Source organism: Python bivittatus, unplaced genomic scaffold (assembly GCF_059951505.1).
Source record: "Python bivittatus isolate LINGU-HERP-01145 unplaced genomic scaffold, Pbiv_v1 ctg000480_np1212, whole genome shotgun sequence".
Lineage (NCBI taxonomy): Eukaryota > Metazoa > Chordata > Lepidosauria > Squamata > Pythonidae > Python > Python bivittatus.
Window position 1 is genome coordinate 65059154 of NW_028277075.1, and position 25120 is coordinate 65084273.

The 25120-nt window shown below is 41.9% G+C and overlaps 1 protein-coding gene across 2 annotated transcripts in view; it reads left to right on the forward strand.

Annotated features, from left to right (window-relative positions):
- Positions 1-624: 624 nt before the first annotated feature.
- IRF7 (interferon regulatory factor 7) overlaps positions 625-25120 on the forward strand; it is a 36851-nt gene continuing 12355 nt past the window's right edge. For both annotated transcript variants that reach the window (XM_088146107.1, XM_088146108.1), the window contains exons 1-7: positions 625-674; positions 5560-5671; positions 8991-9153; positions 10448-10643; positions 12461-12552; positions 14345-14396; positions 16954-17109. In XM_088146107.1, coding sequence (XP_088002233.1) covers positions 5649-5671; positions 8991-9153; positions 10448-10643; positions 12461-12552; positions 14345-14396; positions 16954-17109 — 682 coding nt within the window. In that variant the 5' untranslated portion in view covers positions 625-674; positions 5560-5648. The remainder of the gene's footprint in view (positions 675-5559; positions 5672-8990; positions 9154-10447; positions 10644-12460; positions 12553-14344; positions 14397-16953; positions 17110-25120) is intronic.

A 25120-nucleotide genomic window follows, 5' to 3' on the forward strand; every position in this document is an offset into this window, starting at 1 on the left:
AGTACTGAATTCGACTACATTCTGAAACTTTTCGTTTTAAATCCACTTGCATTCCAGTTCTGTCAAGGATCTTGATCGGACCGCGGTTCCTATCCCCCTCAACCTGCTGGCTCGATATGACAGAAATTGTAGTCCAGCAAAGTTGGAGGGTATTCATTTGCGGAAGGCCATGCACCTGGAAAACCTCGTACTTTCTCTTTCATGTGTTGTTCACACTTTGCTTAAAAAGCAATTCTAACTGCAGTTTCGCTTCCTCAAAAAAATCCACTCGCCTTCCAGAGGAAACCCAGCTGGCGAATGAAAGTGTATAGCTTCCTGGAAAGCCTGGGGATTTAGCGGGATCGCCCTCACTTGGGAAGGGCCGGTCCAATGGAAACGAAACTTAAACTTTCGTGAGGGTCACATGATTTACAAGAACGGAACCCCATCCAGTTATCTCCTCGCGGCCGCGAACTATGGGTCTTGGCGGCGATTGTGACCAGCGAAAGGAACGCCCCCACGGGCGTGTCCGTTCGAAAGGTGGTTCTCTCTGATTGGCTGTCAGTGGACGAACATCGGCCAATGAAATTGCCCTCCGATTTGTAATATAAGTTCATGCAGGGGGCGGCACCCTGTGATTATTTCTTCATTTTCAGGTGTGGCGTCAGAGGAGCTCTCTGGTAGTGAAAAAAAAGGTAATAATTTGTCCTTTTTTAGGGAATGGCTTCAATTCATTGAAGGAACCCCGGAAAGGGGTGGGTTGGCTGAGCCGGACAGCATCAAATTATCAAATTATTAAAAATAAAAAAGGCTTCTTGAAAATAGATGTATTTGCAAACGTGAGCCGGGGGGTACAACATGGGAGCAATATCTTTGCACACCTGACCCACCCCTCCCCCGCGTCCTCCGGGGTCGCAGATGTAGAGATTTGGCATGTCCTGCGGCCAGGAAGCACTAAGTGGGATTTGCGTGTCTCTGGCTCCCCAGCAGTGCTTATGTAGCAGATTCGTACAGGGCTTGCCCCGTGGTTGCAGTTCGCCAACACCTGAGAAGAGATGAGATGCAAGTAGGGATAGTAAAGGAACCATGGGGCGGGGGAGAATCCTGCAATGTGCAGTATTACTTTATATAGTTCCGCAGATCTCATGCAAGAAAACTCCTTGCTTGCTGGTAAGGAGACCTGTTAAGCTGTTCTCTAAGGAAGGTGCATACGAATGGGGCATTAAGTGAGTTTGCAATCAATAAATCTCTGCTCTGGGATAGAATTAGGATTCTGGAGCCTTCTTCACTGCTAAGTTAAAAATTATTTTCACCAGCATTTGAACTGATGGAAAACTATACTAGGTAAAATGTGCTGTTCCCATTGCTGATCTCTGATCTCCCTCTATAGCTCTGGATGTTGAGGGAGGGGGATGATGAAATGTGTGATGACATCATGCAAATGATGTAACTTATGTGCTTAATTCAGATGTCTGGGTCTAAGTATATAAGGGGGGCAGTGATATGATGATGATTTTTATCCTGCCTTTTTAATATATAACTCAAGGTGATGAATATACCTAATACTCCCATCTGCTATTTTCCCCATAACAACAACCCTGTGAGGTCAGTTGGGCTGAGAGAGTGTGACTGGCCCAAAGTCACCCAGCCAGCTTTCATGCCTAAGAGAGGCCTAGAACTCAGTCTCCTGAAGCATCAAGCATATTTTGGCACTATTATAATATGCTGCAGATGGTGTCTGCAATCACTGTTCTGGGTGGCTGCGACAAGTGTAGCACAGATCAACAAAAAAGATTGGTGGATTCCTCAATTTTATTTTCTTCCCCTTCCCCTAAACATCACCAGATGGCAGGGTGATCACTCTCCTGAGTATGGGATGCCATAAGAAGGGAGAGGGGAAGGAAGCAAGTTTTGACAGGTAGGTACACCTGTAGCTGCAAAACCTGGTCCCAGCTTTACACAAGAATTTTGTATGGGTGAGTTCAAAGGAGCCCAACTAACTGCTGACCAGGTCTGTGGGGTGCACAATGCAAGGCATTGCCCCCCTCCTCAGTGCTGGTCAGCTGCTATTTGGGCTCCTTTTGAATTCTCAAGTAGCAGGTGGTTGAAACTGGGAGTGGGAGCAGTTCTGATCTGGACTGGAAGGGGTGACAGGTAAAGCAGGATAGTTGGTTCTTCAAAAGGCTTCAGGAGTTTCTTTCAGGTTTTCCATAATGCACAGTTTAGGCTTCTCAAAATGTACCCCTTGCATATCAACATCTGTGATGGTGAAGTTGCCTTAGCTGTCTGCTACAGTTCTTAAGTGCTACACAGGTATCTTAGAGCAAAAGGCCTGCTGTTGTAATCCTCAAGTGCAGAATATAAGGGGCTGAATGTTGATGCACAGATTTGTTCTGGAATAAAATAAGATAGGGGTGAGTGATGGTATAGAAAGAGTGTGAGGGGTTGCAAAACCTTTTTATTAATAGCTCTCGTGGGTCTGTTATGTAGAAAACAAAAATATCTTGTCAGTGTGAGCTTCTATCATGCCAAACAGGAATTTCCATCTATTTGAGGCAGGTTTTGTTCATTCATTCATTACTTTAAACATTTATATTGTGCCCTCCTGCAACTCTTTCCAGATCAGCTTTCAGTCTGAGAAAATACAACATGCAATGCAGTCAAAACCTAAAAATAGCATGAAATTGTCCTAATTAACATTTCACATTTTAAAAGGCAGGGGATTTTTTTTTAAAAAAGGCTTTGCCACATATTAAAATGATACCAAGGTAAGTTTCAAGCAGGTCACCCTGGGAAAGAGTTCAAAAGGAAGTCCATGGCTGAATCCTCATAACCTGCTACCCCCCAAAATTCTGGAAATCTGGAAGAGAACATCCAGCAGCAATGATTCTGGTGATCAGGCAGATTGACACATCTAAAGGCACACATGTTTTGGCTGATGAGCCCTTAAGTACAGCAAGAAATGTCAGCTTTTGAAAAGGTCTTGAGGGATGTGTTCATACAGTCAGGTCCAGAAATATTGGGAAATCGACACAATTCTAACATCTTTGGCTCTATACACCACCACAATGGATTTGGAATGAAACAAACACAATGTGCTTTAACTGCAGACTGTCAGCTTTAATTTGAGGGTATGTACATCCAACTCAGGTGAACGGTGTAGGAATTACAACAGTTTGCATATGTGCTTCCCACTTGTTAAGGGACCAAAAGTAATGGGACAGAATAATAATCATAAATCAAACTTTCCCTTTTTAATACTTGGTTGCAAATCCGTTGCAGTCAATCACAGCCTGAAGCCTGGAACGAATAGACATCACCAGACGCTGGGTTTCATCCCTGGTGATGCTCTGCCAGGCCTCTACTGCAACTGTCTTCAGTTCCTGCTTGTTCTTGGGGCATTTCCCCTTCAGTTTTGTCTTCAGCAAGTGAAATGCATGCTCAATGGGATTCAGGTCAGGTGATTGACTTGGCCATTGCATAACATTCCACTTCTGTCCCTTCAAAAACTCTTTGGTTGCTTTTGCAGTATGCTTTGGGTCTTTGTCCATCTGTACTGTGAAGCGCCGTCCAATGAGTTCTGCAGCATTTGGCTGAATGTGAGCAGATAATATTGCCAGAAACACTGCAGAATTCATCCTGCTGCTTTTGTCAGCAGTCACATCATCAATAAATACAAGAGAACCAGTTCCACTGGCAGCCATACATGCCCACACCATGACACTACCACCACCATGCTTCACTGATGAGGTGGTATGCTTAGGATCATGAGCAGTTTCCTTCTCCATACTCTTCTCTTCCCATCACTCTGGTACAAGTTGATCTTGGTCTCATCTGTCCATAGGATGTTGTTCCAGAACTGTGAAGGCTTTTTTAGATGTCGTTTGGCAAACTCTAATCTGGCCTTCCTGTTTTTGAGGCTCACCAATGGTTTACATCTTGTGGAACCCTCTGTATTCACTCTGGTGAAGTCTTCTTTTGATTGTTGACTTTGACACACATACACCTACCTCCTGGAGAGTGTTCTTGATCTGGCCAACTGTTGTGAAGGGTGTTTTCTTCACCAGGGAAAGGATTCGGTCATCCATCACAGTTGTTTTCCGTTGTCTCCCAGGTCGTTTGGTGTTGCTGAGCTCACCGGTGCATTCCTTCTTTTTGAGAATGTTCCAAACAGTTGTTTTGGCCACGCCTAATGTTCTTGCTATCTCTCTGACGGGTTTGTTTTGTTTCTTCAGCCTAATGATGGCTTGCTTCACTGATAGTGACAGCTCTTTGGATCTCATCTTGAGAGTTGACAGCAACAGATTCCAAATGCAAATAGCACACTTGAAATGAACTCTGGGCCTTTTATCTGCACATTGTAATTGGGGTACTGAGGGAATATCACACACCTGGCCATGGAACAGCTGAGAAGCCAATTGTCCCATTACTTTTGGTCCCTTAACAAGTGGGAGGCACATATGCAAACTGTTGTAATTCCTACACCGTTCACCTGAGTTGGATGTACATACCCTCAAATTAAAGCTGACAGTCTGCAGTTAAGGCACATTGTGTTTGTTTCATTCCAAATCCATTGTGGTGGTGTATAGAGCCAAAGATGTTAGAATTGTGTCGATGTCCCAATATTTCTGGACCTGACTGTATGCATTGTGTGAGGTTGGAATGTTTTGGTTCAGGGATGACGATCATTCAAGGTTTAAGGGATGGTGTATTTTAGATTAGGACTACATAGATCTGATGAATAGGGTCAGACCTTTGTTTGATGCAAAGTCCAATTCCCCTCAAAGTCATTTGAAGACCCTCTAATTTGACCCAAGTCCCTGTTTGAAACTCCAAAACTCAGTACCTATCACTGGAAAATTATGCTTCCCTGTGACATAGGCTGGCCAGGAATTCAGAGAATTAGGGACTCAAAATACCTTGATGGTTGGAGAAGGCTGATATATGTGGAACAGATGGGAGGAATCATCACCACTACTGGCAAGGACAGTGTGTTCGATTGCTCTATTCCATCTGGAGCAGGTATAGTGGCTTTTTTGTTGAGAGAGCGTGGCCCGAGCTACAGTGTACTTGTGGCCCTGTTGAAATTGTGACTGAGCGCTTTCTGGGACTCACTGAATGAGTCTAATCTGCCTTAGTGATAAATTCACTGAGCTAACTATTACTATGTGATGCATGCCAAGTTTTATTTATTTATCCAATTTATGTACCTGCCCATCTCTCTAAGAAACTCTGGGCAGTGAACAAAATAAAAACAGAAGTTCATTAAAACAAAACCCCAGTTAAAGCTGCATCAAGGCTCAATAAAAACATAAAACCACTACACCTTGGAGTCTCTTCTTGGTATTTCACAAAGCAAAGAAGATCATATTATTTAACTGGCCATTTGGTGGATGATGTTACAGTTTTTGTTGGTTTATTTTGAATGGGCTGCCATGTTGCTGTGACAAAATATAAATATAATGCGGGAGCTGAATTTGAAGCCTACTTGGCTATGAAGCAGTATTAAACACATGTAATAAAAGTCCATAAAACTGTAATTAACATGAGTCGTGTCATCTGGTTGTTGTTTTGGAACAGGTTCTTCTTGGGGGGTTCTTCCATTAATCCACAAGTTACTCAGTATAAGGAAGTGAGGATTCTTTCATATTTCACCTGACAGCTGCACAATGGCAACATTAGCAAATAAAGGGTGAGTGCTTCTGGGGTAGAATTGTAAAAATAATAATAGAAGTGTATGTATCGGGGGGGGGGGGGAAGAACTGAGTTTGTGTATCCTTACATTTATTCTTGCATAGTGCCTTTCAGCTAGTGAATAGTATGACAAATCTGTCAATAAAGGCGGGCACTTCTCTTTTCTGCGAATAAGAGCTTTTGACCTAAATTGCACTGAGAGAGAAAAGAAAAACAGCAAAGCAAGAAAAGACTAGGACTCCTCTATAAAAGTATTTGGAAGTAAGTTCAATAGCATTTTCTTCCTTGTAAGTGTGCCTGGAATTCCAACTTTGCACACCAAAGTCTGCAAATAACAAAATAGTAGTTTTTACAGCTATGTGCTGACCTCTAGGCAGAACACTGGCAGAAAGTGGACACAGTATACTCTAAACTTGTCAGCCAAGTTAATATTCCAGCATGGGTGTCTACTACACCCTGACATTTTGCATTTACACCCCTAGGTTGGATGCAAGTCCTGTCACCTGTGGTGAGATGCGTTTGCTCTCCCCTACAGATACCACTGATTGTTTGTGTCTATTAGATTTTAGGTGAATCTGAGAGTCATGATATACAGTATGGCAACCTTCTCTAACCTAGTGCCTTCTAAGTATCTTGGACTACAGCTCCCACTGGGCCTAATGGTATTGCTTTCCTGTCAGGTAGTTGGTGGGGGTTGTAGTCCAATAATGACACTAGAGTGGGGAAGGTTGCATCATAGCAAGCAGATACTTTAAAATGTGGCCCCACAACCTCCACACAGCAATTTGTACTTTAAGTAGCAGCTGGAAATGTTGGGTTTCAGACCAACAAAAGGACTAGAGAATGAGCATTATGGGACGGTGGGGGGGGGATCTACAACAGCCATAATTTTGCACTGATGTAATTAGTACAGTTTAACATACTTGAACCATATAATGATTAGGAAGATTCTAAGTTATTGTCTGTGTTATCTCTGGTGGAGTTATTCATATAAAAAAGATTGATTTACCACTCATCTAAATCCAGTTTCACTCTGGATTCAGCCATTTGGCTTTAAAAGGGAGAAGGTGATTTGGAGCGCACAATAGTGTATACAATACTGTCAACACTTCCTTAAATCAAGTGTGTCTCTCGCTTTGATAGTAGGGTGACTGCCAGACTAGCTCAGGAAAAAACACAGTTTCTTCCTAATTGCTGAAAGTTGCTCAGCAAACACCCCATTCATTTCTGCACAGCTCTATCATGTCAAATCAGCAAAGCTGCTAGGCTTTTAGCCTACGCACATCTGCATGTGTGTATTTATTTAAGAATTGATTTCGGCCCAGCAAGCTGCTAAGAGCGATGGATCTGCCAGTACTTTAGCAGTTTGGTGTCTGTGAGGGCTTCAGAGAATGACAGTGCCTTTTTCTACAGCCACAGTAAAAATCCAGTTAGGCAAATAGAGGAAAAGAATGATCTATCCCTCTTTTGCCAGCAAACTCACTCACTTGCTGCAATTAGGCAGTAGTTAAACTTTCCAGGAAAGGCAAATAACATCCACAAGGTACAGGTAGTCCTTGCCTAATGACCACAATTAGGACTGGAACTTCTGTCGCTAAACAATGCGGTCGTTAGGCGAAACATCACGTGACCGCATCGCTTAGCGACTGCAATCCCAGCAGTCCCAGTTGCCGTCGTTAAGTGAATGCCCCAGTCGTTAGGCGAGGCAACTTCCTGCTGGCTTCCCGCAATCAAGTCAGTGGGGAAACTGGCAGGTGACCCAGGTGCTGCCAGGTGGGGAAAGGAGCGATGGGAGGGTCGGGGTGGGTTGGATGCACAATGGTGCGGGTTGGGGGTACCAGGGCCTCAGACCTGCTTGGATTTTCAGCCCAAGTGGAGAGGCTGAGACTGAAAATCCAAGTGGTTTTGAGGCCCTCACACACCTGACCCAACCCAACCCTCCCACGTATCCCCATGCGCCCATCCTCCCCCTCCCCCATTCTTGGTGACTGAAAATTCTGCTTGGATTTTCAGCACAAAGCTGTTACAGGCAACCTCCAAAGCTCCATGCACTAAACACCCAGTGCCGAAATCCTGCTTGGATTTCAGCACAAAGATTTTTCAGGTAGCCCCCAAAGCTCCAAAGCTGTTACAGGCAGCCCCCGTGGGGGCATTTAGCACATGAAGCTTTTGGGGCTGCCTGTAACAGCTTCGTGCTGAAATCCAAAGAGGATTTTGCCATGGGGCATTTTCAGGCAGCCCCCAAAGCTCTGTGTGCTAAACACCCCGTGCAACAGCGTTTAGCACATGGAATTTGGCAGCTGTTTGTAACAGCTTCATGCCAAAAATCCAAGCAGGATTTCAGCACAGGGCCTTTAGTGCATGGAGCTTTAAGGGCTGCCTGAAAATGCCCTATACCAAAATCCTGCTTGGATTTCGGCACGGAGCTTTTTCAGGCAGAGACAAGAGGGAGTCCTCTGAGCAGGCAGTAACAGCTTGCAACCTTTCCTGTCAGCTTCCCCCTTGACTTTCACCGCAGGCAGTAGGGAAGATTGCAAATGGCAATCACATGATCATGGGGCACTTGGCAACCAGTCATAAGGGCAAATTGATTGCCAAGGGCCCAGATTGCTGTAACTTCAGGTTAGGTCGTAAGTCCCTTCGTTCAGCACTGTCATAACTTTGAATGGTTGCTGAATGAATGGTTGTTAAGCAAGGACTACCTGTAAACACCAAATTCAAGTACAGCTTCAAAATAAACTTGACATCTAACAGCTGTAGTGTGCCATGTTAGTCTCTTGGCACTTTTCAACCTTACATTAAGGATCAGGATGAAGAAAGAATAGGTGGCAGAATTTAGTTAACCTTGGCTGATCTTGAAAAAGTTTAACAAAGCTGGGCCTGTTTAGTATGCAGGTGAGAGAATACCAGGAGATTCCAGGGCTTTAGACTAGATAAGAAAGTTGAAAAACATTCCAAAGTAGTCGGTGACAAACCACTTCTGTGTTGTTACCAAGAGAACAATGGATGTTGTCTGTTGCATCACCAGGAATTAAGCTTGGTTTGAGAGAGACCTTTAATGGAATGATCCAATCAGGCTATAACAAGAAAAAATGCATTTTTTGAAATTCAGGAAGAAAAATGTTCTGGCATCTGTACTTGAAAACGCTATTGTGAACACTGCACTTTTTTTTAACTACAGGTACTATTGTTTTGCCTGAAGTCTTGCAATGAGAGATTTTGGAGACCACCCTGCATGTGGACTAACAGTCATTACTCTTGTTGTGATTTTTGGCTACAGTTTTCAAGAAGTAAAGTTCTTCTCTTTGTTCACTCAGGGGCCCTAAAAAGGTTGGGTTTTTTGACTGGCTGATTGAACAGATCAACAGTGGAAGATACAGGGGATTGGACTGGACAGACGAGAACCGCACAACCTTTCGTATCCCTTGGAAACATATTTCAAAGAAGACTCTTGTGGCAGATGATTATGAGATTTTCAGGGTATGAACATCTTCTGCTCAGAATGATTACATGTATGTGCTTTCTATGTCAGATGGTGTACTCTTTTCTGTAACCATTACAAGCTTCTAATATTTTAAATGGATCATGATACAAGCTCTCAGAGTTTAGGCCTATTCATTGATGGTGAAAGAGACCAACATAACAATTTTTTCTAAAAAGCTCTTTGCTATATCAGTGAAGAATCCATTTTTATTCCAATATCCCTGCGTATGTATAGCATCCCATGGTTCCTTTTAGGCAACAGATTACTTTAAATGCTTGTGGATGGATGTAAGTAATGCCATGGATTCCAAAGAATTTTTTTGAGAAACCTGACTTGGAAATTAAGGGCAGTTTCTGTTGAGGGCTTTTTATTATGCAATCTTGAGAAGTTATAGGGGCTCCATAAATTGACACTTCCATCGTAGGTTGCTCTTGCAGTTTTTCCATTGTTCCTGCATATTTTTTCCTTTTTATTTATGATAAAGGAGAACGGGTTGGAGTAGCTGCACAATGCCTGATAGTTTAATGAAGACCATCTCTGAGTAAGGCTTTTATCTTTGTCCTCACTAGTTTTGTTCAGAAACCCCCACAAGCACACCCTTGTTATCTATAATGGGAGGAGAGCTATTACTGGCACCAGTGGAAACTTTTCTCCCATTCTGAGTAGCAGGCATCACTCTCAATGGACGTGATTCCTTTGAGATGGCAACAGGTAACAAAATATGCAAGTTCTTACCACCACATCTCCCCCTGGTATGGTTCTCCATCTCCCAGTTACTTCTTAAAGCAGTGTTGTCCAAACTAGGCCACTTTAAGATGAGTGGACTTCAACTCCCAGAATTCCCCAGCCAGCATAGAATTCCCCAGCCAGAATTCCCCAGCCAGCATTGAAGTCCACTCATCTTAAAGTGGCCAAGTTTGGACAACACTGTCTTAAAGAAAAGTTAGTTGCACAAGAGCAGTCTTCCCCAATGCATCAATCTCCAGATGTTGGATACGTGCATTTTTGAGAACTGCAGCTCTAACACACATCTGAAGGGGCACTAAATTGAGAAAGGCTGCCCATGAGCAAACTACACAGTGAAATAACATCTCTAGTTCACCCTTTGGTTTGCCTTTACCTTTTACCAAGTTTTGGAATATTAGTTTTTTTATTAGGTTCTGATTGCCCAATTCCTGATTAGTTGGATCAGGAATTAGGCAAGGTGGAACCTGACTTTTCTCTGAAGGGAGAGGTATCTTTTGTTCTAACATTTTCATCTCTTTATTTCTTCTGTTTTCATGTGGAAAGGCATGGGCTATGTTTAGCAAAAAATATAATGAAGATATATCAACTCCTAGTAAATGGAAAATCAACTTCCGCTGTGCCATGAACAGTACAAAGAGATTTGAAGAACTGGTGTCAAATGAACCTGACTTTCACAAGTACAGAATCATCCCCCCGAAACCCAAAACCGAATCAACAGCTAACCTCCCTTCTGGTACAAGTAAGAATAATAAGGATTTGTAGTTCAACTTTGTAGGAGTTGCTGCCTCTTCCTGTATTTTTTTTTTAGCCTACCAGCATAGAGAGAGGTGTAATTTCCTGTATATAGGAAATAATGAGAAAAGTGAAGAGAGTTTGGAATTTTGAAAGGATATCATTTAAAAATAAGTGGTGGATATCCATATTATCCCAAGCTAACTTTGCAAAGCCTTATCTTGGGGAATTTATTGAATTGCTGTAACAATGTCTGTATCCATCATGTGCTGGCAACTGCATCTTAAAGCACTTCCATTTTCTTGAACCCTCCCATATCTGAAAATTTGCAGTGGTGCAGGATTGGATTTTTGAACAAGAATTGCCAATTATTAGCCAATGGTCAGCAAGTGTGTTTCAGTTTAATAAGTGTGAATTAAGAAAGTATGATGATCGGGAGTGGAATGAATCAAGAGAGTAAACCAATGTAATAACTTGCCTTGTTCCAAAGCTGGTAACTATAGTTAATTGGAGACTCCTAATTCGTGCCACAAAAAGACCGTATGTGGCAAAAGGCTTGTTCAGCTCTCTATAGGGCTTGCAGTTCTTCGATTCTTTTTGCTTTAAATCCTGTATTTATTTTATAAGGGAATTATTCTACATGCAGTCCTGGAGCTGGTGATTAGAGCTATAACTGCACAGTTTCTTCACTACTTTACGCTGAATTGGATAGTCTTATAGTCAGTCAGTCAAAGTTATTGACTGGAAGACCAGTATAGAACAAAACAATTAACTAAGTGTTTAAAAGTAAAAGGAGGACTGCTTGTAAAACATCTGCTAAAGGAATAATGCAGAATATTATCATTATTATTACCAATGTAAACTGTGTCTCTGCAACTAAGAAACAGTGTTATTTGTCTAAAACTAAGACATAGAGCTAAAATTCTAAGATAGATAATAATCTGTATTATTCCTTCGGCTTGTGTTTTGTATTTGGTCCTCCTCTTTTACTTTTAAACAGATGGTTAATCGTTTTGTCCTATACTGATCTTTGACCGAAATAAACTTTGACCGACTGGATGATCTTACATCATACTAATCTCTATCACTGTCATAGACCACTATAAGAATAATCTTATTAAATCATTAGCATTATTTTGAAGAATTGGGGTGGGGGAGAGTAACAGGGAAAAGTACTGGTATGCTCTGTAGATATGTCCATGCAGCTTCCCTTCATGAGATCACACGTGAGTTTTCTCTATTCACACTATCCCATGCTCCACCCATGCCACCCATCCTTTAGCATTGATGTGAAAAGTGTCTCCAGATGTCCATATATGGGGGAGTTGGTGGAAGCCCTGCATCCTGCATAAAGGAAGATGCCCCTTGTCCCAGGGATGGGAGCTGTGACATGTGTCAGGATTGTGAAACCCAAGTCAGTGAGCTTGGATTTGATACTCCTGAGGGGAAGTACGGTTTTTGAAGTGCACATGGGATTGTGCAATTTTGGTATCAGCTTTTAAAAGCTAAGCTTATACACTACTGAGTAAGGCTAACAATTACTACCAAGCATGTTGGCAAAGTAGTAGTTCTGCTGATGTGCAGCTGCAGGAGAGAAATTAGAGTTGTACAATATGCTTTCTTGACTCAAAAAACATTAACAAAACGCCCAGACCTAATAAGAGTTGGAGACAGAAGTCCAGTATATTACCAGTTATGTGCAATTCTAGGTGGTATTACTTGTGACTCAATATAGCTTATGCTCAGTGTGTAAATATTGAATTTAATTGTTAATAAAAACATGAAATTCTCAATTTCTATTTTTGCTGTTGTCCCCTCTTTAAGATAATGGGAGTGACTATGAAGCTGAAGCATCACATTTCAGTCCATACGGTGAAGAATGTTCAGCTTTGCACCAGCCTACACACCTACCACAGGTACAGATCGGTAACACTTGTTGTGATAGCTGGATTTGAGAGGGCAGTGGAACCACTGAAAACATTAAGTTTGGAATTGGTCAACATAAACAGTTTATTGTATGGAAAATCACTGAAGGGATTCATAACAAATAATCCATGAGCTGACAAAATTGAAAAGCATATGGATACAAAGATTATGGGGATATTTACAGGATTGGAAAAAAAACCCTGTCTCTAGAGAAACAGCATCTAGATAATCAACTTATTTATAAATGAAGTATTTCGGGTTGGCTGAAAATCTATTTCTGACTCAGAGGTTACTTTGTAAAACTTATTTACAGTCGAACTCAGTTCCTGATATATCTTTCTGTTTAGCTTATAGCCCTAGTATTTCTCAATGGTTCACCACCTAAGTATTAACCAGACCCAACCTTGCTATCTTTTTAAGATCATTCAAAGTCAGAGAGATGCTGCTGTTTATCTGTTTTATCATATCTATTTCAAGGGAGGTGAAGTATATGCAACATATTCTCACTGAAGCATTCAAGGTCTTGTGAAGTGCTGTGCCTTTGCCTTCTCTTGCTGGAATTGTTTGATAGCTTAAGATGTGGTTTTGACATGTCCCAAGATTTTTTTCTTCAGTTGTAAAACTAGCAAATTATATTAGTATCTTGTTATTGGGAGGCCTTACACAACTGACTAAATGTGAACATCCAATTACCTTTTAGGCACGTAGTTTGGAAGCATCCTTGATTCTTGTGTTAGTTGTTTAGAACACTTGCATCCAAGAATTTTCCAGATGAGTTCCATCTACCAGTGCTCGAACTGAGATAATTCTCAGGTGTGAGGCCAAAAGTTGCTCTTGTTTTAACCAAGTTTGTAATAAGAGTATAAAACCTACATTGTCCAGAAGCTTGATTTAAATGTTTCTCTACCGCATTCTTTTCTATGGAAGATGCATTACATTTTGGTACTAGAGCTTGCTATTAAAGACACATAATGCAACCATTCTGTTGATTTTGGTGTACATTAGATTATTTTAGTCTGGGCTGTCTGACTTATTTAATGTTTTTAGCTGTTTTTATGTTTTCTCTAGTTTTGTATGCTGCCCAGAGTCCACTGGAATTGAGCTGCCAATAAATTTTAATTAATTAATGAAATTGGAAATGTTCAGTGCCTGGATAAGAGGAATATCTAGAAGCCCCAAGTAGTCTAGAAGTTGCCTTATGCTAAGTCAGTCTGCTGATCCTTTGGATCAAGTATTGTTGACATGGACTGGCACCTTCTGTGTGGGAATTTAGACTGGAGTCTTTCCTCACCCTTCCTGGACGTGATAGGGTTTCAATTTGAGGCTCTCTGCATGTCAAGTGTACATTTACTATTGAGTTGTCATACCAGGATCTGTCCTCTTAAATTCCGAATTTACTAACATTTTCAAGGCGGGCCTACACTGCTTTTGCTCTCCCTTTTCCTTGTTCATGGAAAAGAATACACAGCAGTTTCCTGTCTAATGGGTCAATCTGACCCATATAGGTTTAAACTGGAGGTATGAACTATACACTTTTAAGCCTGCAGCTTTGATAGCAGCGACCCTTGCATCCTCCTGCATAATATGCATGTAATATAATTTGGAAGACCTGAGGTAGCATTTGTGTTTTAAATTGAGAGAGAATTGATTACTGAAAAATATGGCAGTATCATGGGGTAAGCTTTTTAAGTGTAACATCAAGAAAGGTTGATTGGCACGTAATGAACATTTTCACAAGGCATTTCTCAGTATGTGTGATAAAACCTTTTGTCTGGTTCGCAGCTGGAGATAGATGCTGCTTTTCGAACTTTGACACTGGAAAGTGGAATGCCAGGTAAGGTGACAGACGTTGTGGGCGCTCATTTATTGCTACAAGTGTTGGTTGGGGTAGAAGCCTTGATTATCTTGCTAGACTGGGATGAAACATATTTGATAATGACAAGTATAAATGTGCCCATTTTCAGTGCTGTGCTTCAGCTGGACCCACAGTTGCAGGCAACTTTATGCCTATGAAATAGTTAAAACATATCCTGAACTGATTTTTTTTAATTATTAAAACTTCCACTTGGATTTCTAAATTAAGGATTAGAAATTTGGGCTGCCAGTTATGTCTAATAATGCCCATTGTTGAATTATTGATGTGAAAATGAAGGGGGGGGGCTTTTTAAATTACAGTGTATTTCTTAGGCTTAATCTATTACTATGCTGAACAGTGTCTGGCCATGATGAAAACCTGACCATTGTACTTTCCTGACAACTCCTGAAGCGGCTATCTCAATCCAGCTGTATTGGATCACTTGTTAGCGAAGGTTTTGAGGAAAGCGGTATAGCTGCGGTTGCAAAGAATCCTTGATGAAGCAAATTTAGATAAACTCCCTTTTTGGTCAGATTTCAGACTTGGGATTGTGGGACTGAAGCTGTACTGGTCACTCTGGTAGATGATTTTTGTTGGGACCTGGATGGCATGAGTGCAGCCCACCTGGTCTTATTGAATTTCTTAGAAGCATTCGGTACTATCAGCCATGGCATTCTTTTGGACCACTTGCAATGTATGGGAATTGAGGGCACTCTCTCGCCCTCATATTGTTTAATATCAACATGAAACACCTGGCTGAGGTCCTTCTATTTGGAGTAAGCAGTCATTATGCTGATGATATCCAGTTATATATCTCCACCCAGGCCAGACAAGAAATGCAGTGGGTGTTCTTTCCTGATGTCTGGAGACCATAAGGGACAGGATGGGATGAAGTGGGCTGAAACTGCATCCTGTCAAAACGGAGTGCAGGTTGGCAGCAGTCCTATCTCTGTCTCTGGATGGGATGCAGCCTCCCAAAGGAGCAGGCCTATGGCCTGGGGGTCCTCTTAAATGTACGGTTTCTACTCGATCAGTAAGGGGAGCCAGAGGCCAGGAGAGCTTTGTTCAGTTTTGCTTGGGTGCCAGTTGAGGCCCTTTCTGGAATAGGAGGCTTTGGCAACCGCCACTCATGCCCTCATTATCCCCAGAACAGGTCACTGCAGTGTGTTGTGCTTGAGGCTGCCTTTGAAGACTACCCAGAAACTTCAGCTGGTGCAACAGGCAGCCTACTTCCTGATAGGTGACAGCTGTTCCCGTAGGATTTCCTGGGCACTGCATTGGTTTTCAGTGCATTTCCATGTCCAGTTCAAAGGGCTGATGTCAGAACCTGCATCAGTCAAATGTCATTTTTAAAAAGGTATAGCAGTCAATGGGTGTTTGCTTGATTTGATTCTGCCATTTGTAGCTGGGGTGGTGGTGGTAGTGTATAGTCGTGTTTGAGTTATTGCTATGAGATGGAGAGGCGCTCAAACTGATATGGGAATTTACAGCAAGACCTGAATGCAGACAAAACCAGTGGTAGTCTGAAGGCTGGGAAGAACTGTGTTATCAATGGGAGGAATGCACGAGGCCACCATTCTGTGAGAAAGGATTTTGGTGCCAATGTAGTAAGGGGGGTGGGGGGATAAGTAGAGGGAACTTTACACAGGCTTTAGTTTTAGCAATGCTTTGCTTCAAGCTGCATGTACCAACCAATAAAGGAGCATTTATCTGAACCAGGCCTGGTTTCACGAGAATTCTTCTAAATTGGGGTTTGGACTTTGTGGACTTGACAGCTGGTTTTGAACTAGACGTGGAATGCCATACAGCCCTATGAGACTAATGGGGCCATCATGCCACCAATGGGACCATCTTCTCCAAACTGAGTATGCTTGTCCTGTGTCATCAGCTTAGGATACGATGCTTCACCCCCCCCCTTCCCCTCAAGATCAAACAGGCAGGGGCTCCCTCTGGCTGCCCCACCCCTTTGAAACACTTCATGCCCTAAGGTCTGGATGGCTTCCACATTTTTGGAGTTTAAGATGACAAAGGCTCTTTATTTCTTTGGGCTTTGGGGACCTTTGGTGTTTGTTATGCTAGGCTTTCCTTAACCTTTAAAACTTTTGTGGTTTTTAATGGCATTTTGGGGAATTGGGACTGAATTGGAGGTCAGAAATGATCATTCCAAGGGCTCATTCAAAAAATATGGAAGGGTTAGGGTTATCCTTTTAAAACACATCTGCCTAATCTAAAGTTTTGATAATCAGATGCTTCACTGAACTGAGATAATACTGTGCTCTGACACTGTGGGCTTCCTGTTCCCAAATGCATATCAAGCATATTTTCCATTGGCTGTCCCTTTGTTAATGCTCATGAGCACACAGTTAGCAACCAGTGCAATCCAATGGTGTGGGTTGCAGAGATTCCCCAAGAATCTGTGCATAATTGATGCTGAGTGTTGTATTTAATGTTGGTAAGATCAGTAGGCTGAGTGAGTTTATCCTGTAACATGCCAATGCAAAAACCTTGTTAACAGTGAATATTAATGTATATGCAGGTGCTGTAGTGCCAAATGAGAATGCAGCAGGCAATTTCTACCAGACCAGTGATGATGCACTCCAGTGGATTATTCAGCAGTCCCAATTGAATCTGACTGAAATGCAGCAGGTCTCATGGGCCCCAGCAGTAACTATGGATTCCAGTAACCCGATAGGTGAGTCTAAACATGGACTTTGAAAAATGAATCACAAAATCATGGAACTGGAAACTACCTTGGAGTTCACCTATTTCAACTCCCTGCTCAGTACAGGATGCACTGAAGCAGTGTTTCTCAACCTTGGCAACTTGAAGATGTGTGGACTTCCAGAATTCCCCAGCCAGCATTCTGGGAGTTGAAATCCACGCATCTTCAAGCTGCCAAGGTTGAGAAACATTGCACTAGAGCATCTCTGACAGATGTCTTTCCAGCCTCTGGTTGAAGGCCCATAGTGCAGGAGAACTCACCAAGTCACATAGCAACCTATTCTAATGGCTGACAGTTCAGTTAGGAAGTTCTTCTTGATGCCCAGCCTGAACCATGTTTCTTCAAATTTTACATGTGAGTTCTAGTCCCACTCTCTGGAGCAATAGAAAATAAGTCCTGCCTCTTCCAGATGACAACCCTTCAGATGTTTGAAGACTGCTGTCGTATCAACTGTTATTTTCTGAACAGTATACATACTGAGGCCCTTTAATCATTCCGTAAAGGGTTTGGTTTCCAGACTCTTCACTATCTTGGTAGTCCTTCTCTGAACTTGCTCCAACAAATCACTGTCCTTTTTGAACTGTGGTTGACTAGACCTGGGCACAGTACTCTAAGTAGAGTCTGACCAGAGCAGAGTAGAATGGAACAATTACTTTCTATGATCCTGTTAATACACCCCAAGATAGCACTTGCCTATTTAGCACCTGTATCACACTGTTGGCTCATGTTTAACTTATGGCCAAACAAGGATACCTAGGTGCCTTTCGCATGTACTACTGCCAAATCAGGTCTTCCCCATCCTGTACTTGTGCCTTACATTTTTCCTGCTTATTTGCAGAATTGTATATTTTCCCTGTTAAATTCTCTTCCATTTATTTCACCCCACTGTTCAATACTGCCTAGATTAGTGATGGCGAACCTATGATGCATGTCAATGATACGCCACATTTTGGGTGACATGCCAGTGTTCACCACACCCGACAACAACTATTCTCCCAAAACAAAGGAACTGAGTTTGTTTTACTCATATTTCATTTTTGTAATTATTTGATGTTTCTTTATATAATACATAGCACCACACATGACTGGAGTGTATTTTTTTAAAATAAATGAAGATGTAAAGAATTATTTCTCTTTTTTTCAGGGGGGGGTGACATGCCAGCAGAGTCAAGTTAGGCATTTTCTGAATTTTTGACACATCAAGCCCAAAAGGTTCGCCATCACTGGTCTAGATCTTTTTGAATCATCCTTCTCTCCTCAAAAGTATTAGACACCTCTCTGATCTTTGTGTCATCTGCAGACTTGAAAAATGTCCCCTTAATTCCATCCTCCAAGTTATTAATAAAAATGTTGAACAACTTAGGACCCAGAACAGAACCCTGTGGTATTCCACTCAATACTCCCTCCAATCTAATTTGAAGCCATTTGTTCAGTCGTTAAGTCGTGTCCAACTCTTCGTGACCCCATGAACCATATTGCGCCAGGCCTTCCTGTCCTTCACTGCCTCCCTGAGTTTGCTCAGTTTCATGCTCATTGCTTCAGTGATGCTATCTAACCATCTCATCCTCTGCCGTCCCTTTCTCCTTTTGCCTTCAATCTTTCCCAGCATCAGGGTCTTTTCCAAAGACTCCTCTCTTCACATTAGGTGACCAAAGTATCTGAGCTTGAGCTTCATTATCAATCCTTCCAATGAACAATCAGGGTTGATTTCCTTTAAGATTGACTGGTTTGACCTCCTAGCAGTCCAGGGGACTCTTAAGAGTCTTCTCCAGCACCACAGTTCAAAGGCATCAGTTCTTCGGCACTCAGTCTTCTTTATGGTCCAGCTCTCACAGCCATACATTACTACTAGAAAAACCATAGCTTTGACTATGCGGATCTTTGTCGGCAAGGTGACGTCTCTGCTTTTTAATATGCTATCTAGGTTTCCCATAGCTTTCCTCCCAAGGAGCAAGCGTCTTTTAATTTCATGGCTGCAATCTCCGTCTGCGGTGATCTTGGAGCCCAAATAAATGAAGTCTGTTACTGCTTCCATTTCTACCCCTTCTATTTGCCAGGAATTGATGGGTCCAGATGCCATGATCTTAGTTTTTTTAATGTTGAGTTTCAAGCCAGCTTTCACATTCTCCTCTTTCACCCTCATCAAGAGGCTCTTTAGTTCTTCTTCACTTTCTGCCATTAGGGTGGTATCGTCTGCATATCTTAGGTTATTGATGATTCTCCCTGCAATCTTAATTCTGGCTTGTGATTCTTCCAGCCTGGCATTTCTCATGATGTACTCTGCATATAGGTTAAATAAGCAGGGTGACAGTATACAACCTTGTCGTACTCCTTTCCCTATTTTGAACCAATCGGTTGTTCCGTGACCGGTTCTAACTGTTGCTTCTTGGCCCGCATACAGATTTCTCAGGAGACAGGTAAGATGGTCTGGTACCCCCATCTCTTTAAGAATTTGCCACAGTTTGTTGTGATGCACACAATCAAAGGCTTTTGCATAGTCAATGAAGCAGAAGTAGATGTTTTTCTGGAACTCTCGTGCTTTCTCCATGATCCAGCGAATGTTGGCAATTTGATCTCTAGTTCCTCTGCCTCTTCGAAACCCAGCTTGTACATCCGGTAGTTCTCGGTTCAGGTACTGCTGAAGCCTAGCTTGTAGGATTTTGAGCATAACCTTGCTAGCATGTGAAATGAGTGCAATTGTGCGATAGTTTGAGCATTCTTTGGCATTGCCCTTCTTTGGAATTGGAACGTAAACTGACCTTTTCCAATCCCGTGGCCACTGTTGCATTTTCCAAACTTGCTGGCATATTGAGTGCAGCACTTTAACAGCATCATCTTTTAATATTTTAAATAACTCAGCTGGAATACTGTCATCTCCACTAGCTTTGTTGTTAGCAATGCTTCCTAAGGCCCACTTGACTTCACTCTCTAGGATGTCTGGCTCAAGGTCAATGACCACACCAGCATGGACATCAGGGACATTAAGATCTTTCTTGTATAGTTCTTCTGTGTATTCTTGCCACCTCTTCTTAATCTCTTCTGCTTCTGTTAGGTCCCTGCCTTTTTTGTCCTTTATCATGCCCATCTTTGCACTAAACGTTCCTTTGATATTTCCAGTTTTCTTGAAGAGATCTCTAGTCTTCCCCATTCTATTGTTTTCCTCAATTTCTTTGCATTGTTCATTTAAGAAGGCCTCCTTGCTATTCTCTGGAAATCTGCATTCAGTTCCTTATATCTTTCCCTTTCACCCTTGCTTTTTACATTCCTTCTTTCCACAGCTATTTGTAATGCCTCATCAGACAGCCATTTTGCTTTCTTGCATTTCTTTTTCCTTGGGATGGTTTTAGTTGCTGCCTCCTGTACAATGTTACAGACCTCCGTCCATAGTTCTTCAGGCACTCTGTCTACCAAATCTAATCCTCTAAATCTATTCATCACCTTCACTGTGTACTCACAAGGAATATGATCTAAGTCATACCTGAGTGGTCTAGTGGTTTTCCCTACATTCTTCAATTTAAGCCTAAATTTTGCAGTAAGATGCTCATGATCTGAGCCACAGTCAGCTCCTGGTCTTGTTTTTGCTGTCTGTATAGAGCTTCTCCATCTTTGGCTGCAAAGTATGTAATCAATCTGGTTTCGGTATTGACCATCTGGTGATGTCCATGTGTAGAGTCGTCTCTTGTGTTGTTGGAAAAGAGTGTTTGCTATGACTAGCTTGTTCTCTTGACAGAATTCTATTAGCCTTTGCCCTGCTTCATTTTGTGCTCCAAGGCCAAACTTGCCTGTTATTCCGATTACTCCTTGACTTCCTACTTTAGCATTCCAATCCCCTATGATGAAAAGGACATCTTTTTTTGGTGCTAGTTCTAGAAGGTGTTGTAGGTCTTCATAGAAGCGGTCAACTTCAGCTTCTTCGGCATCAGTGGTTGGGGCATAGACTTGGATTACTGTGATGTTGAATGGTTTGCCTTGGATACGCACTGAGATCATTCTGTCGTTTTTGAGGTTGTACCCCATTACTGCCTTTCCCACTCTCTTATTGACTATGAGTGCAACTCCATTTCTTCTAAGGGTTTCTTGGCCACAGTAGTAGATATAATGGTCACCTGAATTAAATTCACCCATTCCCGTCCATTTCAATTCACTGATTCCCAAGATGTCGACGTTCAATCTTGTCATCTCATGTTTGACCACATCCAGCTTGCCTTGGTTCATAGATCTTACATTCCAGGTACCTATACAATATTGTTCTTTACAGCATCGGACCTTCTTTTTGCTTCCAGATACATCCACAGCTGAACGTCCTTTCGGCTTTGGCCCAGCCGCTTCACTCTTTCTGGAGCTACTTGGAAATGCCCTCCACTCTTCCCCAGTCGCATATTGGACACCTTCCGACCTGAGGGGCTCATCTTCCGGTGTCATATCTTTTAGCCTTTTAACATTGTCCATGGGGTTTTCTTGGCAAGGATACTGGAGTGGGTTGCCATTTCCTTCTCCAGTGGACCACATTTTGTCAGAACTCTCCATCATGACCTGTCCGTCTTGGGTGGCCCTGCACGGTATAGCTCATGGCTTCGCTGAGTTACGCAAGCCCCTTCGCCACGACAAGGCAGTGATCCATGAAGGGGTTGAAGCCATTAGCGAGACCTTTTTGGGTGTGATCATTCAGCCAACTGTGAGTCCATCTAACAGTGGTATCATCTTTAGCATTCTGTTAAGTAGCGTATCATAAATCATTTTATCAAAGACCTTGATGAAGTTCAGATACACTAGGTTTATAATATTCCCCTGATATGCTATGCTAGTCATTCTATAACAAAGATGAGATGTCTGACACAGTTTGTTTGTGACAAACTCAAGCTGGCTCCTGTTAATTGTAGCGTGTCTATGTGAATGATCAGAAAGATGCTGCTTGATAATCTGTTTGAAGACCTTGCCCGGTATAGATGCCAAGTTGACAAGTCTGTAGTTCCCCAGGTCTTCCTTCCCCTTTTTGAACATGCCCAGAAAACTGTTTTTTTGTTGTACGTGTGTTTTGCAAGCATCAGGACATTCTGAACATTAACTTTTGTGGTTCTACGATTTCTGGAGACTACCTTGTATACTTTGGTTATGTTGCCTTCCTTCTTTTTCATGCTGTTTTTCCCCCTCTTTGACATTTTAAAAAGCTCTGCATATATCCATACTGACCTCCTTAGATTTTCCCCATTTTTCCATCTTGTGGGAATTGCTTGCAGTTGCACCTTCAGTATCTTGTTTATGGGATTTCTCATTCTTCCTGGACACTTTTTTGAAAACCAAGGATGCAATCTATCTTTCCTCTGAGTTCATCAGAGTCCTCTCTACTGAAGTGCTTCCTCTCTTGGTTATCACAAATTCAAGGACAACACATTTGCTTTCCTCCAAGGCACCAGTTATCTTCACTTCTTGAGCCAGTTCTTTCATATTGATGAGGATTAAATTGAGGATAGCTCCCTTGCTTTTTCTTCCACCTTCTGAGAAATGAAGTTGTCAACATGACAAGATAAAAATTTGTTGGACCTCTGATTTTGGGCAGAGTTAGATTCCCAGCAGATATCCAGAAAACTGAAATCTCTCATTATTATTATTATTATTATTATTGTGTAACACTTCAAAAGACTGGTCATCTGATACAGAAAATCCTCATCAGTATCTTCTGCCTGTCCAGATGGTGTGTAAGAAACTCCCATGGTGGTATTACTTTTACTTCTCTCTCCTTTGATTCTTACCTAGATAATCTCAACAGGATGTCCATATTCTAATTCCTGAATTTTTGTGATAGTATATTCTTTCTTTGTATATTGTGCAACACCCCCCACCCTTTCTCTTGAGTCTGTTCCTTCTGAAGAAATCATAGTCTTCTGGTACTTAGTGCCAATTCTGAATGTTATCTCACCAGGTTTGAGTGATCACATGTCTTTCTGAGTTAGAATCTCTAGTTCTCTGTTTCCATACTCTATACGTTGATGGAAAAACAACTGAGATTTTGAGTGACACCAGCTATTGGCCTCTTTGTTGTAGTTTCTTTTGAAATCCTGAGTCCCCATCTTGGCCTCCTTCTGCCTTTGTGTTCTGCTTTCTTGACTTGAGTCCTTGGCTGTATATCATTGCCTTGGAAATGGCTCTTCCTTCCATCCTTCAAGGCCATTCCCTACGCCCTCTACAATGTCAAGCAGAAAGACACATAGCACATACTTTGCAGATCACAGTGATGGATCCTTCACATATTGCTTGGAGTCTTTCCTGCTAATTCTCCTAGCCAAATTTCCTTACATGTCTTCCTTATCTGCCTCTCTGGGTGAGGACTAGTCTGGACTGAAAAAAAGGGAAAAGAAAGGAGAAAAACAGGTGACTCCCCTTGACCTCCCTACCAAACACATTTTTGTTCCCTCAGTGAAATGTTCTTGTGCCAGTTGCTTAAATTCTTGTGTTCTGGACTGTTTCTTCAGCTCCATTAAATTAGGCATGTAATGTCTTCATGCTAGGTTTGTATCCAACAGAAACAAAGGGAGTGTTACGGAGAAAACCAGTGGCTAGAGAAAGTACATTAAGAGGGGTTACCTACAAAACTCTTTTTATTATATTTTGTTCTTATCTGTTATAGAGGCTGTAGATTCTTCCTGCTAGTTACCTTGTTTTATTTTTTTCCAAATTCACCAAGGAATGCTATTCGGTATGAACAAAGAAGTTCCTGTGAAATCCCTCAGGTCAACCAAAATGGCTGCTTACCTATAGGGAATGGTTGAACCTGTGGCAAATAACCATTATCAAGAAGGGCCCCAGTGGCTACCTGCAAACACAACAAATGAGATTTCCCAGTCCACCATTGCTTTTCCAGTGTCACACGCTCAACAAAACTTTCCTGGTACAAATCAATTTAACCAATTGGGTGAGTAAAGTATTCTGCAGCCTACCTAGTTGAGTTCAACCCAAATGGAAGACTATATAAGAAAAGAGCAGGTTGAAGTTTCACTATGTGAAGTTCCTGCCCAAGGACAACTAATAACTCTTAAGGAAGAAAGATTAGACTAAGGTCACACTTTGTGCTAGACCACAACCAGCTGAACCAGACTGTAGCTTAGCACAATGTGTGAATTCAAACAGGCTGTTATTCCCATAATTCTTCAAACATGCATCTATCAAAGCATTTATATTTTGGATGAAAATCAACTATACAACATTCAAGAGAGAATTTGCTTCCACTTGAGGTAGAACCACCCAAAACACTGGAACTTAGTCAATTAGTAGTCTGTTCTAATGAGGAAAGCGCATAGTTACCTCTGAGATTTGCTGCTCTTCTTCAGAACTAGATTATTTTCATTGGAGCAAAGACACAGATGTGACAGCAGCCCAGGATAGAAGATTTACCAGTTAGTACTTACACACGCACACCTTCTCTTTCTCACCCACATGCATACATGGACATGCTCATACATAAACCCCAAGAGCTTGAAGGTTATGTGAAGTTAATGTAATAGCAATAGGGGTTGGGTAAAATATTCCCCCCTAATGTGATGGTTTTAATTTGGGTGTTCTTGAAAGTGGTGGATGCCACATTTTTTATTGGACTGGAATTAACTTTCAATCACTGTATATTTTTGTATGATCAGAATGAGGTTAAGGAACTCCTTCTATTGCTATCCACGTCCCCCACCTTTGCAGAAACCTCACCTTCATTTTTTACCTCTGATCTTCATTGGACTTTCAGGCATAGAGATTTGGTTAGTTGGGAATGTTCTTGCTATTTGAGCATCTTTCATCAGAGTTGGGTTCTGCTTTTCAGGCCAAGGGCTGTGAGCTGCAATGGGCAGATGGTGCTATGATATTACAAGAGGAGGTGGGATTTCAAGCAGGTTTGTCTCTGTTTTAATTTGGGGAAGGGCAGGCAAGGATCCGTTTTTACAGTTGTGTTAAAGCTACCAGAGGGTTAACACGCCTATTATATTTAATTTCCCAACAA